This window comes from Manacus candei, unplaced genomic scaffold (assembly GCF_025592945.1).
Source record: "Manacus candei isolate 608988 ecotype Guabito, Panama unplaced genomic scaffold, ASM2559294v1 h1tg000005l, whole genome shotgun sequence".
Classification (NCBI taxonomy): domain Eukaryota; kingdom Metazoa; phylum Chordata; class Aves; order Passeriformes; family Pipridae; genus Manacus; species Manacus candei.
In genome coordinates, this window is record NW_026138053.1 from 14,680,058 (window position 1) to 14,705,505 (window position 25,448).

The 25,448-nt window shown below is 41.1% G+C and overlaps 1 protein-coding gene across 1 annotated transcript; it reads right to left on the reverse strand.

The window, feature by feature from the left end:
* Nucleotides 1-746: 746 nt before the first annotated feature.
* Nucleotides 747-23,943, reverse strand: CNN3 (calponin 3). The gene is made up of 7 exons (XM_051799184.1): nt 23,733-23,943; nt 5,747-5,868; nt 5,232-5,298; nt 3,897-4,034; nt 3,282-3,398; nt 2,409-2,555; nt 747-1,862 (listed from the first exon to the last, which is right to left on the reverse strand). Exons 1-7 carry the CDS (start codon nt 23,787-23,789, stop codon nt 1,515-1,517), a joined length of 996 nt encoding a protein of 331 aa, XP_051655144.1. The 5' UTR covers nt 23,790-23,943; the 3' UTR covers nt 747-1,514.
* Between the last annotated feature and the right edge of the window lie 1,505 nt (nt 23,944-25,448).

The window sequence follows — 25,448 nt, forward strand, 5'->3', positions numbered from 1 at the left end:
CAAACAATTTCTAGTCTTGAGGGAAGAATCCTTCAGAATCCAGAACTTGCAAGTATAAAACATTTCATATGTGAATGCAGTAAGTTTAAACTGCAGTAAACACTTTTTAGATACCTTTAATAATTTGGCAGAAGTTAGAATCTGCAACATTGGCCCCCATTGATACATACTCTTTTTTCCTTCTTTTATGAACAGTGCAGATAAATTAGTACAGCCTGTCTGCGCTCCATGGTGAGGAAGAAAGCATCTTCCATTTAGGAATAAAGCTCTGCTATCAGTAACCAAATAACTCAAATTGCAGGCCAGCAGGAACAAAGAGCCGTTATCTCTTTATGTAATCTAAAGCAAGGGTGTTTTGAGTTCTCCAAGTGATGGCACAAAGGCTGTAGGCTGAAGCAGAGGCACCGATAAGTATGTGCAGATCCTCACTGGCCTTGAGAAAACGGCAGGGATTTAGTGAACAGCTAAGGATCTCTGGTCATAACCTCACAGTCATGAAGAGGGGAAGTGAACTCGGCTGTGAAGGAGCTACATTCCTTTCCTATTAAGTCAGTGTCACTCATTCCTGTGAGATTTTTACAAGGTTGTTGGATTAAATTCCATGGAAAAGAAAAACCTGAACTGCTCCAGACAGGAGCTCTACATTACCCTTAACACAGGCAAAGGTGATGCTGATTTGGGAATAATTCTTCTGACATCTAATCTTTAAGAATGGTAGCATAACAAATGAGACAAGATCTTCTACGTACCTTTAAGAAAAAAATATTTATTTATAAAAATACACTGGGATCAGTTTGAGAAGTGTGGCAATAAATACAGTTCAAGGAAGAAAAAAAGCATTTCTACATGGATATATTATGGCACAATAAAAGGTAAATGCACCATCAATCATGAGACTTTTGTTGGCTCAAGACTTTGTACAAGCTCCCTTTTTAGTAAGACAACTATTTCTAAGTTTGGTCAGTGTTGATAATGGAATGAATACACAATCACAAATGTACGCTTATGTCTAATGCAGGACTTACCATTAGCAAACAATACCTTAGAAACATAGCAATGATATTTAAATCACTAATGGGATATCTTAAACTTAATTGGCAAAGACCACATGTAACTTTAAGCATGAAATTCTTTTATCTCCTCTGGAAAACAGAAAAGCTGTAAATATGTAAAATGAAGGCTTAACATGGTATGTAAATACCTGCTTATGTAGAGACTGTGAGAATGCATAGCTCCTTATTGAACAACCTGGCTGTACGAGAGCACTCCCCCTTTCACAGTATTCCTTTTACTTCATATGCAGTTATTGTTTATGCTGTAGACTACAACTGTTACAGCACTAAAGGCAACTAGACAGGGAAAGGGCAGAGAAAGGAAAAAGGAATGTATGTAAGGCAGTATTTCTTTAGGTACATTAAGCGTAGTGTGTAGGAAAGTCAAGTAACAATTCCACAAGGCTAGTTTCGTTCTTACTGAATAAAATAATGCACTAATACTGAACTTCTGATGCAAAGCTAATAATCAATGCCCTGGTCACTGTACTGGCCATGGTAATCTCTTTGATAGTCATCTTGGTACTCTCCGTGATAGTCATCTGGGTATTCTGCCTGATAATCGCTATCGCTGATTTCTGACCCATTAGTTCCTGTTCCTTGGCTGCCGTTGTGAATGACGGGTTCTGTTGGTGCAGCACAGTACTTGGGGTCATACACTTGCCGTCCAAGCCCATACACACTCATTCCCTTCTGTGAAGCTACTTTGTTGGTACCCATTTGTAATGAAATAGTTGAGTTATCCACAGGTTGCAATATGTGCTTCTGATCGTAGATGTCTCTCCTGGTACCTGGTGCCAGCATACCAGCCTAATAAAACAGGATTGCAGAGGTTCAGTAAGAAGGTCAAGAGCTGTGATTACTAGATTTACGATTTTAACTAGTACACCTTACTGTAAGTGCTAGAAAGTAGAAAGTGAAGTATAACAAAACAGCACAGCAGCATGCGCTCACTAGTAGCTAACTCACAGAAAAAAGTCCTTGCAGAAAGCTTCAACTTATGTTCCTCTTTGGAAAGAATATACTAAGTACTGTGACTAAGGTAGTGCCTGGAAGCAGTTTCTTCTTTGCCTCTCTCTAGTTAGTAACTTGAAGTTACTGTATAACACTGCCAGCCAGAAATTCTAGAAACACCAAGTCATTTTTATGCCTGAAGACATTCAGTACAGAACACACTGGTTAATGATAAGAAATTCAAGTTCTTCAATTACTGCATAAAAGCACAGCTGAACTGTACCCACTTGCTGCTGCCCGTTAGACTTTGGTGCTGTGTGCCACTCGCAGATTGTCCTGTGCCACCGGCTCTCCCTGGCTGAGAGCTGTGTCCCTCTGCAAGGGCCGCACCGTCCTGCTTACCTGACTGGCTCCTTTGTTAGTGCCCATCTGTAGGCTAATCGTCGTCTGGTCAAATGGCTTATCAGTTTGCATTTTTGGGTCATAGAGATGTCTTCTAGTTCCATAAGCAGTCATGCCTGCCTGACTGGCACACTTGTTGGTGCCCATCTTTATTGGGGGAAGGAAGAGGTGGACAGAAAAAATGATTTTTATTTGTACATTAAGCATAGTCTAAGGAAACAAATATGGCTGGTAACTGTAAAGTAATTTCAGTGCATGCTTTCCTCATGTAGCTTGACCACTACCTTAACAAATTACCCTTTCTCCTTACTGAGTTTCAAAAGGAAATATAAAGGCAGCTGTCATCCTAAGGCATTTCAATGACTGGCATGTGCCCAACTGCATTGCAATTGGAATGGATGTATGCCTCAAAATGTAATAAGTAACTTTTACCCTGGATGGTAATGACTCCTTTATGCTGCCACAACTTCTCTACCACAGGAATTTTAAGATTTTATTTTGGTTTTTACGACTACTAAGGAAAGTGGAGAGAAAAAAAGTTTCTACCATACAAGGAGCTTTAGCTATCCAAAAACTCCTGCTTTAAAACCACTTTAAAAGACAGAGATGACGCTGCTAATATTAGCTGTTCATTTCCTCCTTATCACTCTTATAGCAGATTTAAAACAAACAAATTAATCTTCCAGGGAGTCACTTGAACTTATAAAGCCAATCAACTGCTTACAAGATTTAAAACCTCATTCCTCCTTCCATGACAAGAATATATTGTAATTCTGCAGCTGGTTTTGCACAAACAATGTATTGGTTAATCAAAACAAGAAAGTTGTTCTCAAATGTAACAAATTAACTGCAAATCTGAAATTTCCTACTTACCTGCAGGCCAATTACACTTTGACCAGCTTTTAGTTTTCCTGCATCAAATCTTCGTGCTTGTTTCTCTGCATATTTGACACCGATATCAATTGTAGTATGAAAACCTTTAGTTTTTGCCTATTTAGGGAGATGGAAAATAGAGTATTCAGTGTTTGAAGTATGTTTTCTATTAGTGGAACACTGGCTTTATGGCCCTCACCCTGGGCTCTCAAATGATGCTATAAGCAGGTCTGTCTCTACAACAGACTGTGTTTGGGCTGAGAGAAAGTAATATTTCCCCATGCCATTTGAAGATGGCAATCCACCTGGAGTCAGAAGGCTATTCTGCAGGGATTAGTGTTCTCCTGTGAGCCTCCCCTGTTTTGTGTATGCACATCACCTCCAGAGCAAGGCCACCTGCAATCAGGAACACTCAGTCTGAACTCCAAGCCTTCCCTGGGGCTGTGGTAGCTCACAGCCCACTGAAGTGCAACCTCTGTGCACCATCTCAGACTCTCAGTACTGTCTGTTCTCTCCTGACAGGCTGTATGCTGTTTTCTGTATTTACATTGGTTGTAAGGGTGCACCTGGACTGGCATGTGGATTTGTGCCAACTCCAGGGGTACAAATACTTACCAGACCTGCTAATGCCACTAGAGTGGTCTGTACTTGAGTCATATTTCCATTTTCAAAAAGATCATTTGCTTCAAAAATATCATGTGGCTTCATGCCGTAGACTTGGATAGCTTTGATAAAATTCCCAATGTTCTCCAGCTAAACAGAAACAAAAAAAGCCAGTTTTCTACTCAGTGTTTCAAATCAGAAACTAAGTAATTTTAAAGCTTTCTGGTGTTGGTTTGTTTGCTTGTTTTACACAAGTTCTTTGCCTTGTGCAAACTCAGCAAAATAGCTGGCATGGTTAAGTGACTGGTGGGAAGTCTGGGATTGGTTTTTTGTTAGTTTTAATACTGATTTCAGAAATCAGACTACGGGGTTATCCAGCCTAGCATCTCTCCATCAGTGAGTATTATATACTTTGTTAGAGTGGGCTTTGATAAGAAAACTTGTCTCTCAACTGTGTGTCCCTTCCAAGAGAAATTCTAATCTAAAATCTGCTCCAAATTGGAAAATTTGACATAGCGGCCATGCTATTTGACTTCAGCAACTGATAATTTTGAATAAAATAAAACCAGAACTATGTGGATAGTAAGAAGATTTAACTTGGACTGAAGGCATTATCTTGCTCACCTCCTGGGACAAATAAGCTTTGGGGTTTATTAGCACTATGCACTGTAGAAATTGGAAAGCAATATGGAATACAAGGAGTAAGGACTGAATCTCATCTTTCCTTCTGAAGTCTTCAGAGGTATTAAATTTTTTTTTTAAAAAAAAGATCCTCCACCAGATTTAGAAGTGTTCAATGCCAAGGAAACAAGGAGGCTGACATAGAAGTATTAAGCAACACTCAGCAACAGCAAAGGCAGTCAACTCTAGGCAGCAACCCTTCCAAGGCTGTTCTAAATGCATGTTGCATCCTCTCCAGATGCTTTCTCAGGAGGACACTTCATACAGCGATGTCTAGGTACAAGCAAGCTGTTGACCTAACACCTTGCAGCACTGCCTGGATAAAAAACTCATTTGCGATTTAATAAAAAGTAAACAGCTTTTTTTTAACTTGGAAAAGGCCTTGCTATAGGACTCAAAGTTCTTCCATCTGACACCTCACCAAACAGCTAAAGCACTGCTGTTAAATACTCAGCTGCCACTGATGAGCCACCTCAGCCATAGCTGCTTTCTGTTAAACACTTCATGAGTGCAGAATCCTCAACTGTTGGATATGTATCATATGCAAACCTGGTGCTACTAAGATGTACCATATTCACAGCAAATTTGTTAATACAGAACAAAAGAATTGTTTGGGGGTTGAAGGGGTTAGAGGTGTAGTTCTGGGTTTGTTTTTTTTTGTTTTACCTGGTGCCAATTTAGTTTTGATTGATTAATTTTCTTCACTGATCCTGGCTGCAGCTTATTTATAAGCCTGGGGAGGTGAAAAAGAGGGAAATGCTTAAACAGTAAATCTCATCCTTATACCATCTGTGCAGGCATTATATAATACTTTCACTCATGCTTTATTAGTTGCATTAGTTTCATCAAAATGGTTAATTTTTTGGTTTATACAGAGAGCCTAGCTCATATCTCAGGTCTAACAAGTCTAATATACCATAAGAATTTTTGTGTGCCATTTGATTATGATAGAAATGAGCTTCACCATTAAATTTAGAAACACTTAGAAATCTTTTGCTGAAATATAAAGGAGTTTTAAGTTTTCATTTTTACCACAGTTTTAAAGAAGTGTCCCACCGTACAGTCAGCTATCTTTGACTGTTATTGTTGATGTGTTTTGAAGGGGAACCTTCAGAAAGTCCCTTCTTATTTCCTCAAAAGTAGAAAACTCCTAAAAATAAGGTTACTTAATAAATGCTTACTCGCATAAGATTATGCCATCTTTTAATCCCAGTTGAAAATTTGCACCAATACTCAGCCCTGTAACCTCTTCTATCCAGTTACGCAGATCTTCTTCTATCTGGGGGTCATATTTCAGGGCAATCTGTAACACAAGCAATTATAAAGTTACTTCAGGAGAGAAATCTCCAACTCTTTCCCCCCTCCCCCCCAAATCCATTTCAGTGTGCTATAGCAGTTATCCAGTAACTTTACTGCTGGATTTTTAAATTGTATTTTATGCATCACAGTACAGATGAAAGTACTTCAACTTTAATGTCCATGGCTTTACTAAAAGTCTATTTGCAAAAAGAACTTTGAAGCATGTAGCACTCCTTCTAGGGTAAGAACTGCTGGTGCTCGTGAACAGTCTTTTGACAGCTGCAGAAGAATGACTTTTTTTGAAAAAATATTCAAGTTGAACTTTGGCAGGAAGTAAAAAGGGGAAATAGTGTGTTATGAACACAAGAATTGTGAATTGCCATACCATCAGTACTACTGCTCACATGTAGATTTCTACAGGGGAAATTTTATATAATAGATTTGAAGCTGAAGATTACGGTGGCTTTGGTTTTACAGCTAGTTTATGATTAATGGAGATGACCTATTAAGTTTTCCTGTGTTGCTATGCCATTAAGAGTCATCTTGCTAGGGATTCTGGGGATTCTGTCTATCTTTGTTTAACCTTTATTATGCCTGCTATTTCTCTTTTCTTTGACCTTGCTGGAAGACTGATGGAATAAACTGTGATCTCATATTTTAATTGCAAAGAAAGAAAACTTGCCATAGTCTTTGAAGTAAAAGGCATGAAGCACAGGCCCAGAGTCGTTAGCAAGGTGATTTAAAAACGCCTTTTCCAGATGTTTAGACTTCACTACTCTGTGTGTCCGTTTCTGCTTCAGTCACTAGAAATCAATTCATGTGAAATGAATGCTTAAAACCAGTGAACTTCGACAACGCTGGCTGCCAACAGCGTCCGTGTTCCTCCACTCTGCCCTTTGTTCCCTTCTCCTGAACAAAGCAAAAAGCAGCTCAAACTTCCTTCAGCCTAAACCTGTCACCTTTGCAATACTTTTCAATGTTGGTGAGTTGGACAAAAGGGATTCTATCACTGGAAGCAACGCAACTTGTTTTGTTTGCAGAAAAAGTAATCTGAGCACAGGATTGTGTGGGATAAATAACCTCCACTACTGCAGAGGTTGGCAACACTTTCCCACCTTCATTAGTTGTCCCGCGCGGGTCAGTGAGCAAGGTGGGCGCGAGGGAGCTACCGTGAGAAACCTGACAGGCAAGCACAGAATGTACTTGCAGCATTTCTAACTCATGGAAAATCAGCTCAGCTACACCAGTTGCTTACAAATTGCTAACAAGAAACTCATGTAAAGCCATTCACATTCACATCAAAATGTAAATTTTTACATATAGTCTTAAGACTTCAGCCTAGGAAGGACAGCCATTAGCAGCTATATTTATACTGCAGGAGATGATAATTCCAACCTATCTGAATTACTTGGAGAGAAGCAATTGCTACATTTTGGCTAGCATTTGTAATCCCTGACTCCAAACGGACCAAGCTAAAAATTACAGTACTCTGTTCTCTATTTTTCTTCTAAGGGGAATGGAAAATTCCTGTATCTCTGGCTTTACTTCAAAAACTTGCCTGAGTAATACTTATTTTCCTTAGATTATTTGTAATAGTAGTGCTATGGTGCCTTAGTTACAGATCAGCATAGTGGACTAACTCATCCCTACATTCAGATCATAATTAAGATGTAAAATTTTGTGCAGTATTCTGCACAAGATGACAAGGAAAATTACTTTTTTTTTTTAATCACACCTTTTGGATATTAGATAGCTAAGATGAGAAGCAGACTAGAAAAGCCAACTGAAGTTCACAGCTTCATAGAGGACATCGCTGTTGTTTTTTCTCTTTTCAGTCAGTAAATATGGAAGGCAATAAGAGTAAGAACCCTAAAGACTTCTGCAAGTGTGGCTATTTTAATCTTTCTTGGCAAGCATATAAAAGAAAAGGAAAAATTTTCCTCATTTAATACTAAGTGCATTCCACATGTGAGATAACAACTGAACTGAATATTAAATTGCTGCCTCCATTGCTTGGGGAACTTAGAAGTAATCAGATGGAATTTTATCACTTCTGAAAAGTATTTACTTTATGTTGGAGTACTTTACCATGTGTTCAAATCTTGAGTTTTCCAAGAGGCTTTAAATTGTTTTGGGGTATCACTACAGTGGTTATCTAGAGATAGGAAGTAAAAAATGCTTATACATGGGAGGAGACTTGTCTTATTGCCACTAAAAGCATTACTATTAAATCTGCTAGTTTTTGGAATTGTCTTCACCTACGGTGTAGTTTGACTTAAACATGGTAACATTTTTGTTCTATGTTTTGAGCTGGTGGGAAACTAGGTTACAAAAAGTAAAAATGGGTACTAGTTTCTTTGCAAATTATACTCAATCTACCTGAAAAGCTAGGGATGTGAAAATTTTAGAATTAGGTTTCAAACGTATGAGAAGAAGGGGTTAAAAACAGGAAGAGTGACAGGTCAGGTACTACCAGAAGCAAGGCATTATGCTTGCTCTGAATTCTTAGCTCTTCTACTCCCAATGGCACAACTAGAAGTTATGTAACACTAAGTTAGTGAATATTTCATATTTTCCACATGTGTATATCAGAGTTGTTCCAGTTTTCCTTTGATTGCTATCTACGGGGTGGAGCTGGAAGCTTCAATATAAATGTAAAAAAATTACGTCTTTTTCCACTACTACTTATCAACGTGCCAACATTTGATCCTTTATAAATACTGAACTTTACAAATACTGGAAGAGACTTAAGTCTTAGAAGTCTACAGAAAAAGAAAACATTGTCTACTGAAGATGAAAGCAGTAGCTAAGCAGCTTCATTTAAAGTACCATCAGTGCCATGAAAAAAAGCTACAGTTTCAGAATAGTGTAGAAATTATTCAATTGTAGCAACGGATATAAAGATTTTATAGAAGTTTAAAATAAGATAGCAGGAAGCCAACTACTAATTTCTTTACTTTCTTCTGACAAATGCTGAAAGATATATGAAGTTGTAAATGCTACTCTTTTTGTTGACGTTTCAGAGATATACATTAAATAGTTAGAAATATCTTTGAAAGGAAACTAATGTTGATATGAGTGGTTAAAATTATAGGTGATTCAAGGTTGTGGAAGGAAAATCCTAGGTGTTACTTACCTATTACAAACCGATATACATGCATTTATGCCAATGTATGCCTCAGGCTAGAATCCTTGGGTTAAATTTGATTCCTCTGGCAAATTCACATCTGATCCTCACACCTAGTTCTGTTCAGGTAGGACTTTCCTGTTTAGGACCTCTTACAGTGTAAAAACCCTCCCTCCCTCTGTAGTACAAGAACAGCAATCATCACTGTTTTTATCAAGCATAAGAATTCCTGGAAACAAGTAAAGTTATGTTGGCCAATTTTAATGATCTGTCTGTATCCCTTGAAGTTACTCAGTGTGCCTGTAGCATGTTAAGTTTGAGTGATGATGTTAAACAGTATTTCACACCATAACTGATAGCATATGGACTTTCAGTTGTCCTTTTATACTAATCTTTTCCAAATTACACAGTACACACTGTACACTAAGGGCTACATGTATGCCAAATCTCCAGTTTAAGAGTTCAGCTGTTCATATTGCTGCTACTCTGGAAAAACAGTGTAACAGTATCTCAAGAAAGAGTTTAAGCACACTGCACTGTTTGTTACTCCCAGTGTAAAAAGCAGAAAACTTAAAAAGTTAAAAAGCAGGTAAAAAAGATAAAATTTTCAAGGTTACACTTCGTGTCATATCAGCTTGCACTTAGTTCTGATGAAATTTTTGACTAAAGCTTTAGGCTTTCTCCTCCCAGCAGGGGTCAAAAGTTTAAAGTGCAGCATGCTAAATTTAAAGTACTAGTAGGCATTTGAATAAAACTGCTCTCTAGTCATGAGTTTTAACAATAAAAGCACGTGCTTGTCAAAGTGCATCAACAACTCTATCATGGGAACTGTATTTGTCAACAAAACCTAAGATTTATATACATATAAAAGTGTAGCAAAGTAGGTTGTATACTGTGGTTTTCCAAGGTAAATAAAGTACAAGGCCATGTACAGTAAGAGAAATAACCAGGACTCTACTCCAAGATAGCATAGGAAGAGGTTACATATATACTTTTTCACCAAAGTGAACAGAAAAATAGATAAAGCTCTAAGTTTTGGATGTTAACATTCTTCACTGGGAGAAATTTGGTATGGCCCATATTTTTGTTTAAAGTGACACAAAATTACTAGCTTTTAAATTAAAAAAAAAAGTGGAGAAAGGTTACTGAATTTCTAATAATTAGAGGAGCATATTCATCTTGTACTGAATTTAATCCATGTTTAGCCAGGGGTTTTAATATTATGCATTTAGATCATAAACTACTGAAAGCAAATAAAGATAACAAATGGAAAACTCCAGGTTTTAAGACCTAAGGTTGTACAGTTTTAAATTTAAACAGCAATTTGGTCCCATATCAGCTTTTCAATGTTTATTAATTTGGAACTATCTGAGTGAAACTGAATTGCTGTGGGTTTAGTGCTGAGTACAAACATCCTTTGCACTGAAATAAGTACTACCCTGAGCAGCGATTTGTCCTGCTGAGGCCAAAGATACCAATGCTGAAACTTCTTTATTGTTTGCCTAGTTCTAGTTTGTGAAGAGATCTTTTTGCTCCCCCTTTTAAGGCTTTATGATAGTATGGGGAAAGATGAAAGCATAATTCTCTCCTGGTGTCAAGGCATTAACTCGTGGAAGCCCTTACTGCTTAGAAGTGGGAGTTAGGCAGACCACAGCTAGTCCCAAATTATTCTCCAAAATTCCTGTTCCTCACCTGCTGTTCCAGAACACAGTTCTGAATCTCATATCTAAATTTTACATGGCAAAACACCTGGGACAAGAAAAGTGTTAAGAAATTACTAGCTATGAGAATGACCAAGAAAGAGTCGCAGAACAGTATGTTCTTCTCATAAGCAGGGAGAAGGATTTTCTAATTTTTTTAATTATACAACCAAGTTAAAACTTTCTGGTTAAAATTCTAGGGTGTAATTAGGTTACTGTACACATCTAATCTTCAGCTGCAGAGGTGACAGAGAGTGGCAATGACACAATCACTGGGTATTTAATCATAGAGTAAATAATTAGCATACCCCCTCAGTTGAGACAGAAAACCTAAGACAGTGGGAAAATACAAGGGTTTGATATTTACTGAAAGCGGGTAAGAAGAGGGAGTGACAGGGTACCAAGATGATTGTCAAGTGAAGCTTCTTGCCATGTGAGCCATCAACCCAATGACTTTTCACCTAAGGACAAATTAAAATCCCCTGTTAATTTCAGGTATGTTGACCTGGATTGCATGCAAAACAAATGTCAGAGGAGGTATATTTGTCCACAGATAAAGGGAATGCAAAAATCCAGATGAAAACTGAAAGCCACCATTCAGTATTTGAACATGCATTTTTTTTTGGTCATTATGGACTGTTGTACAAAAAGGCAGAGAACACTGTGTTAACATTAATATTGAAAGATATCACTATATCTCACTGTGCTACTTAGCCCAAAAATTTTACAGCTGTATCCATTTTGCTTAATATTCAACAGTATTTTTTTGTTATGTGTAGCATAACTGATACCTTGCCAACAGCTCACTGTTTTCTCTGTAAATCAAAATTTAGGCTACAATCCTTAAAGAAGGGATGGATGAGTATCCATCCAAAATTCCTGGCATTCTTCCCATAGGCACCAGTTTAAACTCTGTGAAGTAAGAACAAGCCATGCCTCAAAGTTTCCAAGTCATCTCACAAGTACAGATACCTGTAGCCGTGCAAGGCTTTTGTTGCCAGATCGGCCGTCTGGAAGAACTCAGTGTTCTACTTCCTGGCTGTCCAGTAAGACTTTGTGACAGCCTGCAAACTATTCAAGAAGCAAATGCTATCATCTCTTCTCCCAGAGTGCACTAACAACTCGGACATACATCTGCCTTTGGGACTGAATGCCAGTTCCCTCTCGTTCTTGGCAGCTGCGCTACTGCAACGCCTTCACCCATTCAAGTCTGTTCCCCATTTTCCATGCACTTCTTTTCTTATCATGTCTTGTCATAGCCACAGTTTTCTGGCTTGTAAGTCAAATTCTCCTTAGTTATCAGCTTCCACTGTCAACTGTAGCATTTTCCGGTTATGCCACCATACATTATACTTCTTGGTATCGAGTTCTTTTGCACTATTTATTTAGTCTGTATATTGCTGAACTACTTAAATTTCTTCACAGAACACAGTTGCAGTAGTAGTCACTACCTACTATTTTAAATCATTGTTGTTTTCATTCAAAAAACCACTGAGATACAAAATTTCTTCTCAGCTAAAATCTAACCTGATGCACAAAAGCCTGTTATTCCCTGATGGGAACTGAATTCTCCTTGCTTTGAAACATGCCCCTAGTATGACTGATATGACACAGCAAATCTGGGCAGGCTCTGACATCACTCGCAGTGATGTCTTCTGAAACAACATGCTGAGGGCTGCATGGAAAATACTGGTAGTCTGCCATACTGACAGACAACAGTGATGCCTAGTTAATCTTGTTCTGAGGGGAAAAGAAAAAAAATTCTTACAGAACAATCTGGTGCATAAACAGAAAAAAAATTCCAAAGCATCTGAAAACAATTTAGTTTTTCTAGTAGTAACCTAGGAAGCATCTCCTGAGACAACTGCTGTAAGTCTGGTGGAACAGTAGTTCTCAAAGCCTAGGCAGAGCCTGCAAACAGAACAGTACCATCAATGATCACTTGATCTTTCTCAGAATACTTTTCTAATCTATTGCTACTGCAGAAATTCAGGAAATTATATATTCTTTCAAGTTTACTTATTTTTCTCCCCAATAGAATGGCTTTTAAAATATGTAATTTCACAAGCACACTGTATGGTGATTCTCTAGCCCTTCCCCAAGGCCCAACTGTGTTGCCAAGTCTTCCAAATTCACCTTCCAAATAGGACCACAAAATCTGATTATTTCAGTCTGAGTCTCTCCATACCTTTTTTCTTCTCTTCTAACCATCTTCACTTACCAAAACCAGAGGAATTAAGTTTTACTGCAGCAAGCAGCTAATTGGTAACTCAAACGCACCTCTCAAAACAGCTGGCTAAAGAAAGCTGATGTCTGTCACTGCATGTGTTGCTAAAAAAGTTCCTCAAAATGCACGTTCTTTCTTCCTCTCCAGCAAAGACAGAGTCCATGCTGCATTTTCTTAGCACTTTTTCCAAAGGTAAACCTCAAGACTCTGCTCTTGTTGCTCCTCTTTTACCCCCACACAGTAAGCTCAGACACTTGACTGCTCGCTGCCAGGTGTGATCCCAGGCACAGGCTCGACTGGAAAATGAACCAGATGACATGGCAGGTCCTGAGGTAACAGGCATTTCCCAGTTAATAATGCTCAATGTTTCCCACTGACTGCACTGATACTACTTGGTTGACTGTCAGCCAGTGCCAGTTTAATTCTGTGAACTCACATTAGCTGAACAGGCTGAGAGGTGCCTGGGATAAGTATTCATAAAGAAAACATAGGTTTCTCTCATTCTTACCACCACTTCATCCTTGCACATAATGATTCAGTCTGGTTTTTGGGTTTTTTTTGTAATTTAGGTGAAAGATGTGATTTCTTGAGAATTTCCTTAGCTGCTTCTAGATAGCAAGGTCTGCCTAAATTTATATTTCATAAAGGTAGTAGATAAAAATCTTTCAATTCACAAATAGCACATTTTTCTGGTTAAGGTAATCTTCCCCATAGCCAGTTTTCTTAGCAGAAGCACAAGAAATAGAGATTTTATAACCTAAGCTTTAGAAGACCTTGTCTACCAGCTGCTTCAGCTATTGTTTTGCTTTACTGCTAGCAAAAATATTGGAAGAATGAACTTGGCACAAAAAATAATAACCTGCTGCTCCTGGCCTTCCACCTCACCCTCTCCCTTCCCATGTATATCTCTGACCAGTTAAAGTTCAGTAAGTGATGCACAAGGTTCATTATAAACCAGAAAACATCCAAAAATATTTTGGTATGGCCACCCAGACAAGCTGTGCTTTAACCACATAGCAAGTGTTATAATGATATTTGAAAAAATAGGTGATGACCATAAACACGTTAGAAAATGTTTACTTAATTTTCTAGTAATATTCATCTTTAAAGACCTACCATGGAAATGTAGAAGATTACTGAAGAAAGTCTAAGAAAAGTAAGACAGAGTGACAAAATTTATGATTAGACGAACTTGTAGCTCAACTTTTTATTTAACAAAAATGTAGTTCTAGTAATGTACAAATCAAGCCATAAGCCTGCTACGCTGAAATTTATGAGTACAGAAGAAAGTACTACTGTGAAAGAAGGAAAGACAGTCAAACTCCTACGCAAGGGGTTCTGATTCAACACCGTGTAGGAACTTCCAAATCAACATTTTTCAGCAATTAAGCATGAGCAGAAAGAACAGCTGGCATTGCTGGGGGTGGGTAGGGCATCCAAAACTCAGGCAAGTTGTGGTCTTGTTATGCTGCACACCTGAATTGACAGTAGGTTTGAAATACCCAAGCAGCAGAAGGTGTGGGCAATGCTGTGCTGCAAATGACTGCCAGAGATCTCAAGCCCCAATTATTAAGGTTCCATTATTCTTCGGTACAACAAAATGCTCAGTACCAGTACTTTACCTCTGATATTTAATCTCACAGTGTTGCTTTTTTTTTTATTAAAACCTGCTAGACTCTTTCAAGTAGAAGTAGCTTTCCATACCACAAACATTTTCATACCATCATTTATTAATGATAAAGGTTGCTGTTAAGATAGATCAGAATAAAAAGGCATTAGTCTTTATTTTCTTAATAAGTTACTTGTAGTTTTTACTTGTATGAGGCATGATTAATACAGCGAAGTTAGCAAGGTAAGGGAACAGCTTCTTGCAAAATTAAGCAAAGAACATTTAGTCTTAGAACACTAGATAAGTGCCTGAACTACATATGCCTCGTTGACTTAACACTGTATTGACTTTCAGATATGATATACAGCAGAACTTCAAATTGATCCCCCACAGGGTTATGAAGTTAACCAAAGCAGTGGCAGCTCAGGCTGGTCAGGCAGTGGGAATCTCAACAGGAGCTACAGTGCAGGTCCTGCTCCAACACATCTTTCTGCTTGGCGTGTACAGGCCTGAGCTCAGACTCATGTTAAGCATAGGCAGAACACAGAAGGAAAATGTTCTGGGTCTGTATTAGCAGAGAGGTAGGAGTTGCCTTTCACCATCAACATTTAAATATAACCAAATCCCTTCCCAAATGCATGCGTATATTATGTCTTACCTTTTTATGTGAAGGCTTCTAGTATTTAGTCAACTGATTAGGGACAACAGAAAAATACTTTTCAATTAAGTTAGTGTTCCTGATTTTGCTTGAATAAGATAATGCTCTCTGTCTATAAATAAGAGGCTGTAGCAGTGGAAATATCAACAGGAAAGCACTATAACAGGAGAACTTTCTTAGGAGAAAAGCAAAGTAAGGTTTTTCAGTAGTAATATCCAGTTTTATCATGGCACAAGCCATGGCATGAATATGCAAAGCAGGGCAGCAAGATTTCTTTAGAATTAATCTATAATTCAGCCAGCTAGGATTTGCAATAGAAAAGATTCCACCTTCATGCAAGCATTTCAGAACAGCAAGGAAGTGCAGAAATATTTGGTTTTTGCCCAAATCTAGGAAAATACTCGTTGTTCAGGTTCTGCAGGGTGTACGCACAAGCCACGTACAGTTTCACTTCATTATACCTCTTAAGGATTACTCTGTAATCAAAAGGTTGTCTGCCTAAATAAAATCCTCAAGAAAAATCGTGTGTTGACCCCAGAAGATGGGGTCAAGTCTTGGAAGGGAAGCAGCAAAGGTACTGAATGGTCAAAGTCTTGTTTCCAGGAGCAAGAGAGTATCAGTGACCGGAGCCAGTTCAGCCTCCCAAGGCTTAAAGCATGCTTGGCCCTGCTGCTGGGACCAGGCACGGCATTTGGTGAGAGTCCAAACAGGGCACTAGACCGTGGCTGTGACAGCAGCACTTCATGCCTCACTTCATGCCTCACTGTTATGGCCTTCTCTCACTGCCAGCTCCTCCAGTGTGACCAACGCCTTTGAGCCTTTGTAATTTATACATCCATAATAGCATCCGCTTTGGGTAAGAGCTGGTTTTATATAAGCAACAAGAGTTTAATTATGTCTCCCCTCCAGATATCTACTAAACTCTGCACTGGCTTAAGGAGGAGGAGAAAGAAAAAAAAAAAAGAAAAAAGAGAGAAAAAAAATAGTTATTGCGGCTTTTTTTGTTTTGTTAGGTTTTTTAACAGAAAAAATGCCCCAAACATAGAACCACCCACCTGAAGAAAGTCAAAACTGTTTTTGAGAAAAACACTGTAATTCCACTCCACTAAATAGAAACACCAACATAAGTTACTACGAGGCATTACTGCAAAACCAAAAGTATTTACTCAAAAGAGAGCGTTTGCTGAATATCGCTACACAAGTTAACAGTTGTTTAGAATCAGATACTTACAAAAAGCATTTTTAAGCAAAAGAGTCCCTCTTAAAGAAAAGAAAAAGGATTTTCACATGATCTCACTTAGAAAAAATCTGTTTCAAATTGCCCTACGTGTCCTGGCCTCAAGCCCGTTTTTACTGAAGGCCTTTCCTGTACAGTTCCATAGGGGATGGGAATCTCTACAAAGTTTGCCTTAAAAGGATGTGTCAGATGCCCAGTCTATACGGTGTTATGCAGCTACAGAAGCTAATAATTCTGAGTACAAAGAAGTTTCTATCTTTCATTTTCCAAGGCAGAATATAAATTATTTGGAGACAAGAAAAATCCTCCAAATTAATGTTCTGTCAAAAAAAGACAAGGTGAGACAAAAATCAATGATGTGCTGTTGTCCCAAAAAAATACATCCATTCAATTATCCTTTAAGGGTATTGACTCAGCAACAGGACTATAATAGTATTTTTCTCTAAATTTTAAACTAAATCAAACTCTAAAACCACACAAAGAGTACATTCATTTGTAAATTTTAAACAAGTAAGCACTACTGTAATGCAAATCACTTTTTATTTTCTGAGACTGCTAATCCTATTTAATTGTCATGACTGTCAAACTCTATTTGCTCTCTTCAGAAGTGTTCTAATGTAGGAGGTACCAGCTTGCAAGAAAAGGATGCAAGACTTGATACTTATATCCTTAAAAATTAACCTTAGCAAGTTTTATGATTTTGTGTCACCAGTATAAACTTTATTAATCCACCACAAAAAAGGTCACTATAATACATTAATACACTAGAACACATTTAAAGCACTTTCTGTGCATGTATTATATTTGAAAGTGCAGAACTAAGGCTAAACATAACCAAAGTTTTTGGCAAACATTCTTACTCTTCATTTACTTAGGCCTCATGCTTTCCTGGTGGCAGCACTAGCACTTTCTATCTGTGCTGTCCTCACACATCCACAAGAGCAGACTGGTTTAGTGCTCCACCTCTGCTCTGATGTTCATGAGGCAGCAGTTGCTAATCCCAGCTAGCTCATACCATTCATCCCTTCCTTCTAGAAAAAACGGTGTAAACTGAGAGAGACCTGGCAATTACATCCCTCACTCAGGGCTTTTCACAGGGCAGCAACACATGCACAGGTCAAGCATGGTTGTGCACTGCTCCAAGTGACAGTTCTGAGACATATGAGGCCTCCAAAAGACAACTGCCAGCTTTGTGATGATGTGTCAAAATCTACTGGGGATTTAAACCATTGGGCAAAAGAAACTAACTCCCGTGTCAGTGGTTTACAGCAACAACTGCCGGATGTCACTGGGACAGCCACTTTCACAGGTCTGTTTGATCTCACCTACTCAGGGGCTACTGACCAGTGACACTGAGTACAGGATATGTCTGCCTTGTGGGGTTGTGCAAGGGCTCCCCAAGGCGAGTCTCCATGTTTGTGACTTGGGCAAGTGCACAGAACAGGCAATGTTTGGCTACAAACATGAGGCTTTAAACAAGTGGCATGAGTGCCAATATCTAAGCTGCTGGCAAGAGAAGTGTTTCCATGAAAAATTACTTGCTTCTGCTTCTTGTCAAAAGAGATGTATCATTGCTATGAACTGGCAACCCAATGCTCTATCACATCAGTCTGTAACTGTTTGTGGGGCTACTTACTACTGCTGTAGTATTAATACTTCTACTGAAGTAGCCACAGAACTTGAAACCTGCTCCTGATCATGCCAAAGAGAGCAGACCTGTCCTGAGATGCTAACAGTGAAAGAGGAAAATTGATTAGACACATCAAGATAGAGCAGACACACTGAGATAGACAGTAAAGGATGAAGGTAAGTGGAAATACTGCAGTTAAGATTCTCCACTGCTGGAATACCTTCCTCCTTTAACAACAACAACAAAAAAATCTAACCAAAACATACAGCTATTGATTAGCTATATGTTAATTTGCATTAATACTACTGCATTAATACCACTTCTGAGTCAACATGAGAACTCTTTACACGTGGGATCTTACAATAGGTTACTACTGCTCTATAAACCCAGTGATTGATTGGGTTTCTTTAAAAAAAAAAATTTCCTCTGCAAAATTTCCAGCAAGAGGTTCAACTCATGTTTCAGCAATTTCAGAAGTGCAAGAGGCTTCTGCCCAGAAAAGGAACACTCCATGGTCTGGAAGTGGAGGGCAGCATGCAGCAGGACCGTTTTCTAGTACTTGTTGTTAAACCCAAGTTACTGAAATTTAATACTGTCAGCCAGGGTAAAACTAAGTATCAGAAAGAAGTAACCAGCAGGGATATTTTAAATAAGTTGAAGAATTCTCACAAATTGGTTACTGATACATTAAAAAAATGCATCTTAAGACTAACTGACAAAATACAAGTTGTCATTGTTCATATCCCTAATGTGTTGTTAAGTGATACATGTAGTTATTGTGCCAAACATTGACTGACTGTAAGTTCAGCTATGGAATTATTCCACTGTCATATTTATGTTTTGTGCACAGTTTTGCTGTTGACTTAATTATCAAAACTGTACCATTAAGTACTTTTCTCTTGTGTCAAATGCATTCTATGCATCTAGTTGAGTTTCTTGACTAAAACTACAGCAGAAGTTTTCACTCAGCAACTCATTTATCTCTGTGTATCACAATTATAAAGGAGGAGTGGGAACAGCCATTAAAAAACAGGATGCTTGAAGATTAACACATTCAGATTTCTGGAAGTTGACAAATATAAAAGATAAAGTTATGAACTGCAAAACTGTTACCAAAGCCTGCATCCAACTAGAAAAAAAAAATCACAGTTCTTTGGAAAAAATACAGGAATTGCACACAAAGAGAAAAGTTTTAATGCTTTCCACAGTGAAACTGATGCTTACCTAGGAAGTGTTAACTTCAAGAGCTATGATCAACTATCAGAAACCACAAATTAATTGGAGCAAGCTGGTAGTTTAATGTTTTCTCTTACAAATCCTTCTGCCATTTCCTCTGGAATTCCCTCCTCAGTATGAATTTCTATTATATTTCTGACAGTACCAAAATATTAACTTTTTAATTTATTCCCTATACAACAAAATGAAGATTTGTATAATGCAAATGGTCATGCAGGCTGATTGTATTTTAAATTAAACACCTGAATTTAATTCAAAACTTGTAAATAAAAGATATTACTTATTTAAAAGTTACAAAGATACCTTTGCATAAGAGAATGGGAGTGCAGAGATCTTATGCTGTCAGCTATGATGACAGAGGATCTCCTCCTCTGCTCTCAAAGTCTATGTTTTCATTGCTTTTATCAAATACAGTCTCAATTTTTATTATATAATTTCAGAAAACATTAATTGAAATGCACTTTATCAGCAGCAAACATTCTTACCTAAGAGTAATAAAATTCAGTAAGCAAATCTAAAGGTTTGTGAATAACCTGGAAGAAATATGGAAGGGTAAAACAAGGTACGAACAATTGCATTTTGAGATGGAAAAGGATATTATTTTGAAAGGAGGGGTAAGAAAGAGGAAGGAGAGGGCCTAATAGTTCAACTACAGGCAGCCAAAACTTACCTCACTATTAAATCACTAATTAAAAAATCTGAAAGTTAATGATTCAAATCTGGTTCCCAGATAAAAACATTTATAAAGGAAAGTAATTTCTGGACAAAGCAATTAAATCTGTTTATTTAGTCTGTAGTAAGTAAAATCCTGGAGAAGAATTTTCTCCTCAGCAGTTTCAAGAGGAACACAATATTCATAAGTAGGACTGGTTAGCATTATTCACCACAGACACTTCAATTCTTTTTCATTAATCTGTATTTGCCCTCAAGAAGGAAAGCAGGAAGTACTACTGCCCTCCTGCACACTTGCAAAATAGGGAGATATTTTGTTTACAGGCTTCATTTGTCTAAGAGCCTTCTGTTTAAAAAGTTTGTTTCCCTTCCTCTTCCATCTTGCTTGTGCTTGACCTTTCAGGGTGGCAGCTGCAGGGACAGGATAACTCACCTCAGTTACTCTGCTGTCTTTAAAAAATTTGGAAAATGGTACTGACCAGTGACAGCTTCCTGACACAGGGGTGGCTTGGAAGGAAGGTCAGGGACATGGAATAATCAAATGCTATGCAAAATTTAACTCTCCATACAAACCATATTTCTGCCCATCCTTACTTTCTTATGAAGATGAAACTGGCACTGTATCAAACATAAGCGGAAGGAGAAGATAAATGCCTGCCCAATACAAATAACATTTCCATGGGAAAGGTGGAGTCACTAGGAAGCAACTGAATGAACTGGAACCTCTCCTTCTCCTGCCCAATGTTCCTGTTTGCTCCACACCTTATGCAGCAAGACAATGGAGCACAAATCAGACACAAATATAAAAACTAGTTTGTAGCTTTACCTAATTGCATCCTCATCTCATGCCATGCTAAACTCATGTACTGCAGAAACTCTCCCATTGCTCAAGAAGAAAATTATTTCTTGCCTGCAGAAGAAACCATCCATTTCAATCAGCTTGCAGGGCTCCTCACTGAATATTTGTTTTGGATCAAATATCTTCTGTGATCTCAAGTAAACAGGGAATTAGCTTCAAAGGGATTACACTAGTTTGACTACCTACACATTTCTCATGCAGACAAGTTTCCTTACAGCTGGGAACCAGTACACAAATTCCATGCTTTCTTTGTAGGAATGAGGAAAACAGATCCATAACAGAGACCAGACACCACATTGGTGTGAACTAAGGTAAGGAGCAAAACAAGAGAAGGGTAGAGCCTCAAAAGGACAAAAAAAAAAAAGGAAAAAAAAGCCCTAAACACCAAACTAAAAAAAAAAAAATATTTTAAGCTTAGAGATGGAATCTTGAATTTATCAATTAAATAAAATTCTTAAAAAGCATTTTGATATGTTGTATTCATCTATTCAAATACCATAGTAAACAAAAGGTCTCTCTGAACACTAATATAATGTCAAATGAGAAAATAAAGAATAAAACCCAAAACTGAGTGATTTTTTTTATCTAGTACAGCTGGACCCTCAGGCAGCATAGCTGTGAACATGCCTGTTTTCTGCAGAAAAACACTATTTGAGGATTAGCAATGAAAATTTCAAACAAGGGTATCTAACATTAACTGTTATTCAAGAAGGGAGGTACTACGGCTACTTACAAACACTACGCTAATACCACAATGAAAAGCCCATAACACAGTATCTTGCACAAAGGCCAGTGTTTTAGAAAGCATGATCACGATCAGTAGCAAAGACTGATGCCCCAAAAGTGGGAAACTAGATGTTGCTCTTCAAATCTTCATGAGACAAAAGGATCTTCTGATCTTTAGAGAGATATTATTTGCTGATACTCTAGATTTATACAGAGAAACAGACACATGTATAATCACAGACACGTGAAAGACACTAAATTGAAAGTACCCGATATACCTGTATATAACAGAATTGCTTTGAAATTCAATCTCTTACAATAAGAACAACATTCTAAAAGTTCAAACCCACACCTTTTCTGGAGTTTTTGTTGTTCATTGCAGTTTTTTTGTTTGCTTGTTATTTTGAAAGGAGACGAGTTCATTCATCTTTGGCACACTTGAATTACCTTCTATGGCACTGCTGCACTGACATTTCCAAGGACTGCAGCAGAAGTCTATAAACAAGTAAACTGAAGCTGCCCTAGAACATCCATCCTTAATACTGGCATTGAAGAAAGCAGAGAAGGCGAATGAAACAACACTCAGAAGGATGAAGCAGAAGGCCCTTTGCATAAAGCCATGAAATACATCAGTTTCCAACCCTCTGTTAATGCACCGGCTTGGAACAGTTCCTCTCAGGAGGCCCTAAGGAAGCTGATGACAATAAGAAACTGAAAGAAAGAACAAAGACCTTCTTCCCATCTTGTCCCCATTAAGGGATCACCATTAAGGCTACATGAGTCTGTCAATATTTTTTAAAGTAGAAGAGCATCTACTTTCTTCCTAATTCACATGCAGTAATACACAACATATGTTTCAGTCTTTTTTTTTTAGGTGTTTTTTTTAGTGTAATGGTGTAGACAAATCACTAAGTTACATGCTGGAAGCAACTGCTCTGGAAGACATTTGGTTACATGATGTCATCAAACTTTGCAAGCAGAACCCACAACCATCCTGAGAAAGCCAGTAGAGAAAAAAAAAAGACAAAACTTTATTTTGTAAAGCATAAATTATAATGTTTAAAGTTAACTACTTTTCTTTCTCCTCCCCTTTCTACTCAGCTACAAGTAAAACAGGATTTGGGAATTTGCTGAAGCCTGAAACCAGCCGTGTGTGAAACAACTGGTTATTAAATACCACGTTTAGAATTTAAGCCTGTGAATAAAGACACTGAGCACCAACTTATCCCCGCTTGTTTAGCGGTGTCATTTTTATTGCAAAAGTTTTTCCTCTTATCAGGTAATCGTTCGCTGCAAGGTAACAGTCAATGTAACAGGACAACATCAGGCACCTTTTGTTCCACAATGAGAAAAACCTCGGCAAAGCCGTGCGCAACCCCGGGGCCCGGTTGCTGTCAGCGCTGGCTTTTCTGCCCGTTCTAAACCACAGCGCCCGTCGCCGCGGCGGCCCCCGGGGCTCTCGGTGCCTTCGGGGCTCCCAGCGGGGCGCAGGGCTGCGGGACGCCGGGAGCCGGTCCCGCTCCGCGCTCCTTTGTGCGCCCCCGCGGGGCGGGGCGGGCGGGCGGACAATGCGCGTCTGTGCGGGGCCCGCGCCGATTGGCCGCGCCCGCCCGTGCCCGTGATGTCCCATGATGTCATGCGGGAGGAATGCGGGGGGCGGGAGGGCCGTGCATCGCCCCGCTCGGGGCACCAACTGCACCCCGCCCAGCCCGGCCCAGCCGCGCCGGGCACCGCTGCCCCCCGCTCCGCTCCGCCGGCCCCCGCACGGCCCCGGAACGGCTGCGCGCCCCAGCGCCGCGCCCCGCGCGGTCCCGGCGGGAGGACAAGGGACGAGCGGGATGCCCCGTTCCGGGGCTGCCGGCACGGGCAGGTGCAGCCCCGGCGGCGGCGCGAAACGCGGGTCCACACGCGGGTCCGCCCGGCGCTGACAGCTCTGCAGCCTCCGCCGCGGCGGCGAGTTTCGGAGCGGGGCCGCGGAGGGCAGCGCTGTCCCGGGCCGGCGGCGGGAGCATCCCTGCGCGGGAGCCGCCACCGGCCGGGCGGGACCCCCGCCAGCAGCCGGAGGTGGCGAAGCCCCGCATCGCATCGCATCGCGCCTCGTCCTGTCCCGTCCCGTCCCGTCCCGTCCTGCCCCACCGTCCCGGCGCAGACAAAGCCCGGCGAGCCCCGCACTGCCGCCCCCCGTACCTTGTTCTTGACCTCGGCGGAGAGCCCGTAGGAGGGCCCCTTGTTGAAGTGGGTCATGTCGGCGGTCTGCCGCGGTCTGGGGGCGCTGGTCGCGGGCACTGGCGGCTCGGGGCTGATGCGAGAGTCCGCCCGCGGCCGCGGAAAGTTCTAGTCCCTCCCCCCCGGCCCGGCCCCGCGGCCGCCGGAGCCGCCGCGCGCCAATCGCGGCCCTGGGCCGGGGCAGCCCCCCCGGGCCGCCGGGGAGGGGGCGCGGGCCGCGGGGAGGGGACCCCGCCCCGCCTGGGCCCGCCCTGCCCGCCGCCGCTGCCGCCGCCGGGCGCCGCCCGGGGGTCCGGCCGGGGCGGGGAGCGGAGCGGAGTGGGGGGACGTCAGCGGGAAGGAATCCTTGGCCAGCGGGGGCCGCCGCCGCGGAATGCGCCGCCGCCGCGGATTTCTGCGGCACGCGGCGCCCCCGGGGGATGAAGGGGGGATCTGGGCGAGGGAACGGCGGCCGCGGTCCGGCGCTGCCCGGCCGCTCGCAAGGCCTCCCCGCCCCGGTCAGCGAGCGGGCCGGTACCCGGTGGGAAGCTCCTGCCGGACCGGGATGACGGCACTGAGGCGCAGGGAAGCCGGGGAGGACGGCGGTGGCGCTCCGTTCCTGGCGATGCCCGCCCTCGGGCCCTTCCCGGACATGCGGGACCGGGGGCTCCCCCCGCCCCCGCCACAGAGCCCGCTCGGGAGCCCTGGCGGAGAGGTACCGGCCGCGGCCAGGGCTGGCCGAGAGCCCTCGGCCGCTCCTGCGCACCGCTCCCATGCTCAGCCCCGGGGCCCGAGCAACTTGTGAGATTCCTTTAAAAGGCTACAGAATCTCAGGAAACTTGGATAAACGCTGGGAGATAGCGAAAAGGGGGAGGGAAAAAGTGCACAACTCGTCGAAGTGAGATTAAGGTGTCGCAGGACGACGGGCTCGTGCTCTTTTCGAGCTCGTGGTTCCTCTGCTACACATTGTGGTCATGGATCCCGTGGGAGCCAGCAACTCCGGATTTTGGTGCGGGTCACCCCCTTACCTACGGCGTTAAGGCACTAATGGACAGTGCAGGGCTGTGTTGGTGGCCTCTGTGGAGGGCGACCAGACTGCTCGGCCGTGGGAGTCCCAAACCTCTGTGGAAGGCACAGGGCACACACAAGGTTTGCGTGCTGGGCATACCAGTGGGATTACACGGGATCCAGCCCAGGGAGCGTTCGTTCCAGGCAGCCAGCGGTGGACCGCGACTGGCTTCGGCACTGAAGTCGCTCTGGAAAGCGAGTACACAGTGAACACTTGGTCCATTGAATGAAGTACTGACCCGAAAATACAGCACTGTGCTTCCTTCAGTGTTAGTGTAACTGTAGGCATACAAAGTAACCTTTCAAATACAGTTAAATTTTAACAAATTTGAAAACAATAATCGTAAAATGATCTGCTGGTAGGACTAGTTGGATAAGGCATAGCAGGCTGTTGGAGCCTGACTGCTGGAGCTGAGGCCCACTTAGCCACCTACTTGGTATCCTGCAGAAAGAACAATTCTGTGCTTCCATTTCATAGCAAAAAGTCAGGACTAAGCATTCTAACTCCAGTTGAAACCAACGGGGCTCTTTCAAAAGACTTGCGGTGGAAGCCCTGTGGGGCTGTAACAGTCCTGAGGAACTCGCAGGGCAGCCAGGAGGTTGTTTTATGCTGTGGTGCTGTGGATCAGC

What these genes read in the sequence shown, in the direction of transcription:
- CNN3 (XM_051799184.1), bottom strand. Translation starts at nt 23,789, where the DNA reads ATGACCCACTTCAACAAGGGGCCCTCCTACGGGCTCTCCGCCGAGGTC. An exon ending in CCGCCGAGGTCAAGAACAAG is followed by an intron (nt 5,869 to 23,732) that starts GTACGGGGGGCG and finishes CTTGTGTTACAG; the next exon opens with ATTGCCCTGAAATATGACCC. An exon ending in GATGGCATAATCTTATGCGA is followed by an intron (nt 5,299 to 5,746) that starts GTAAGCATTTAT and finishes TCACCTCCCCAG; the next exon opens with GCTTATAAATAAGCTGCAGC.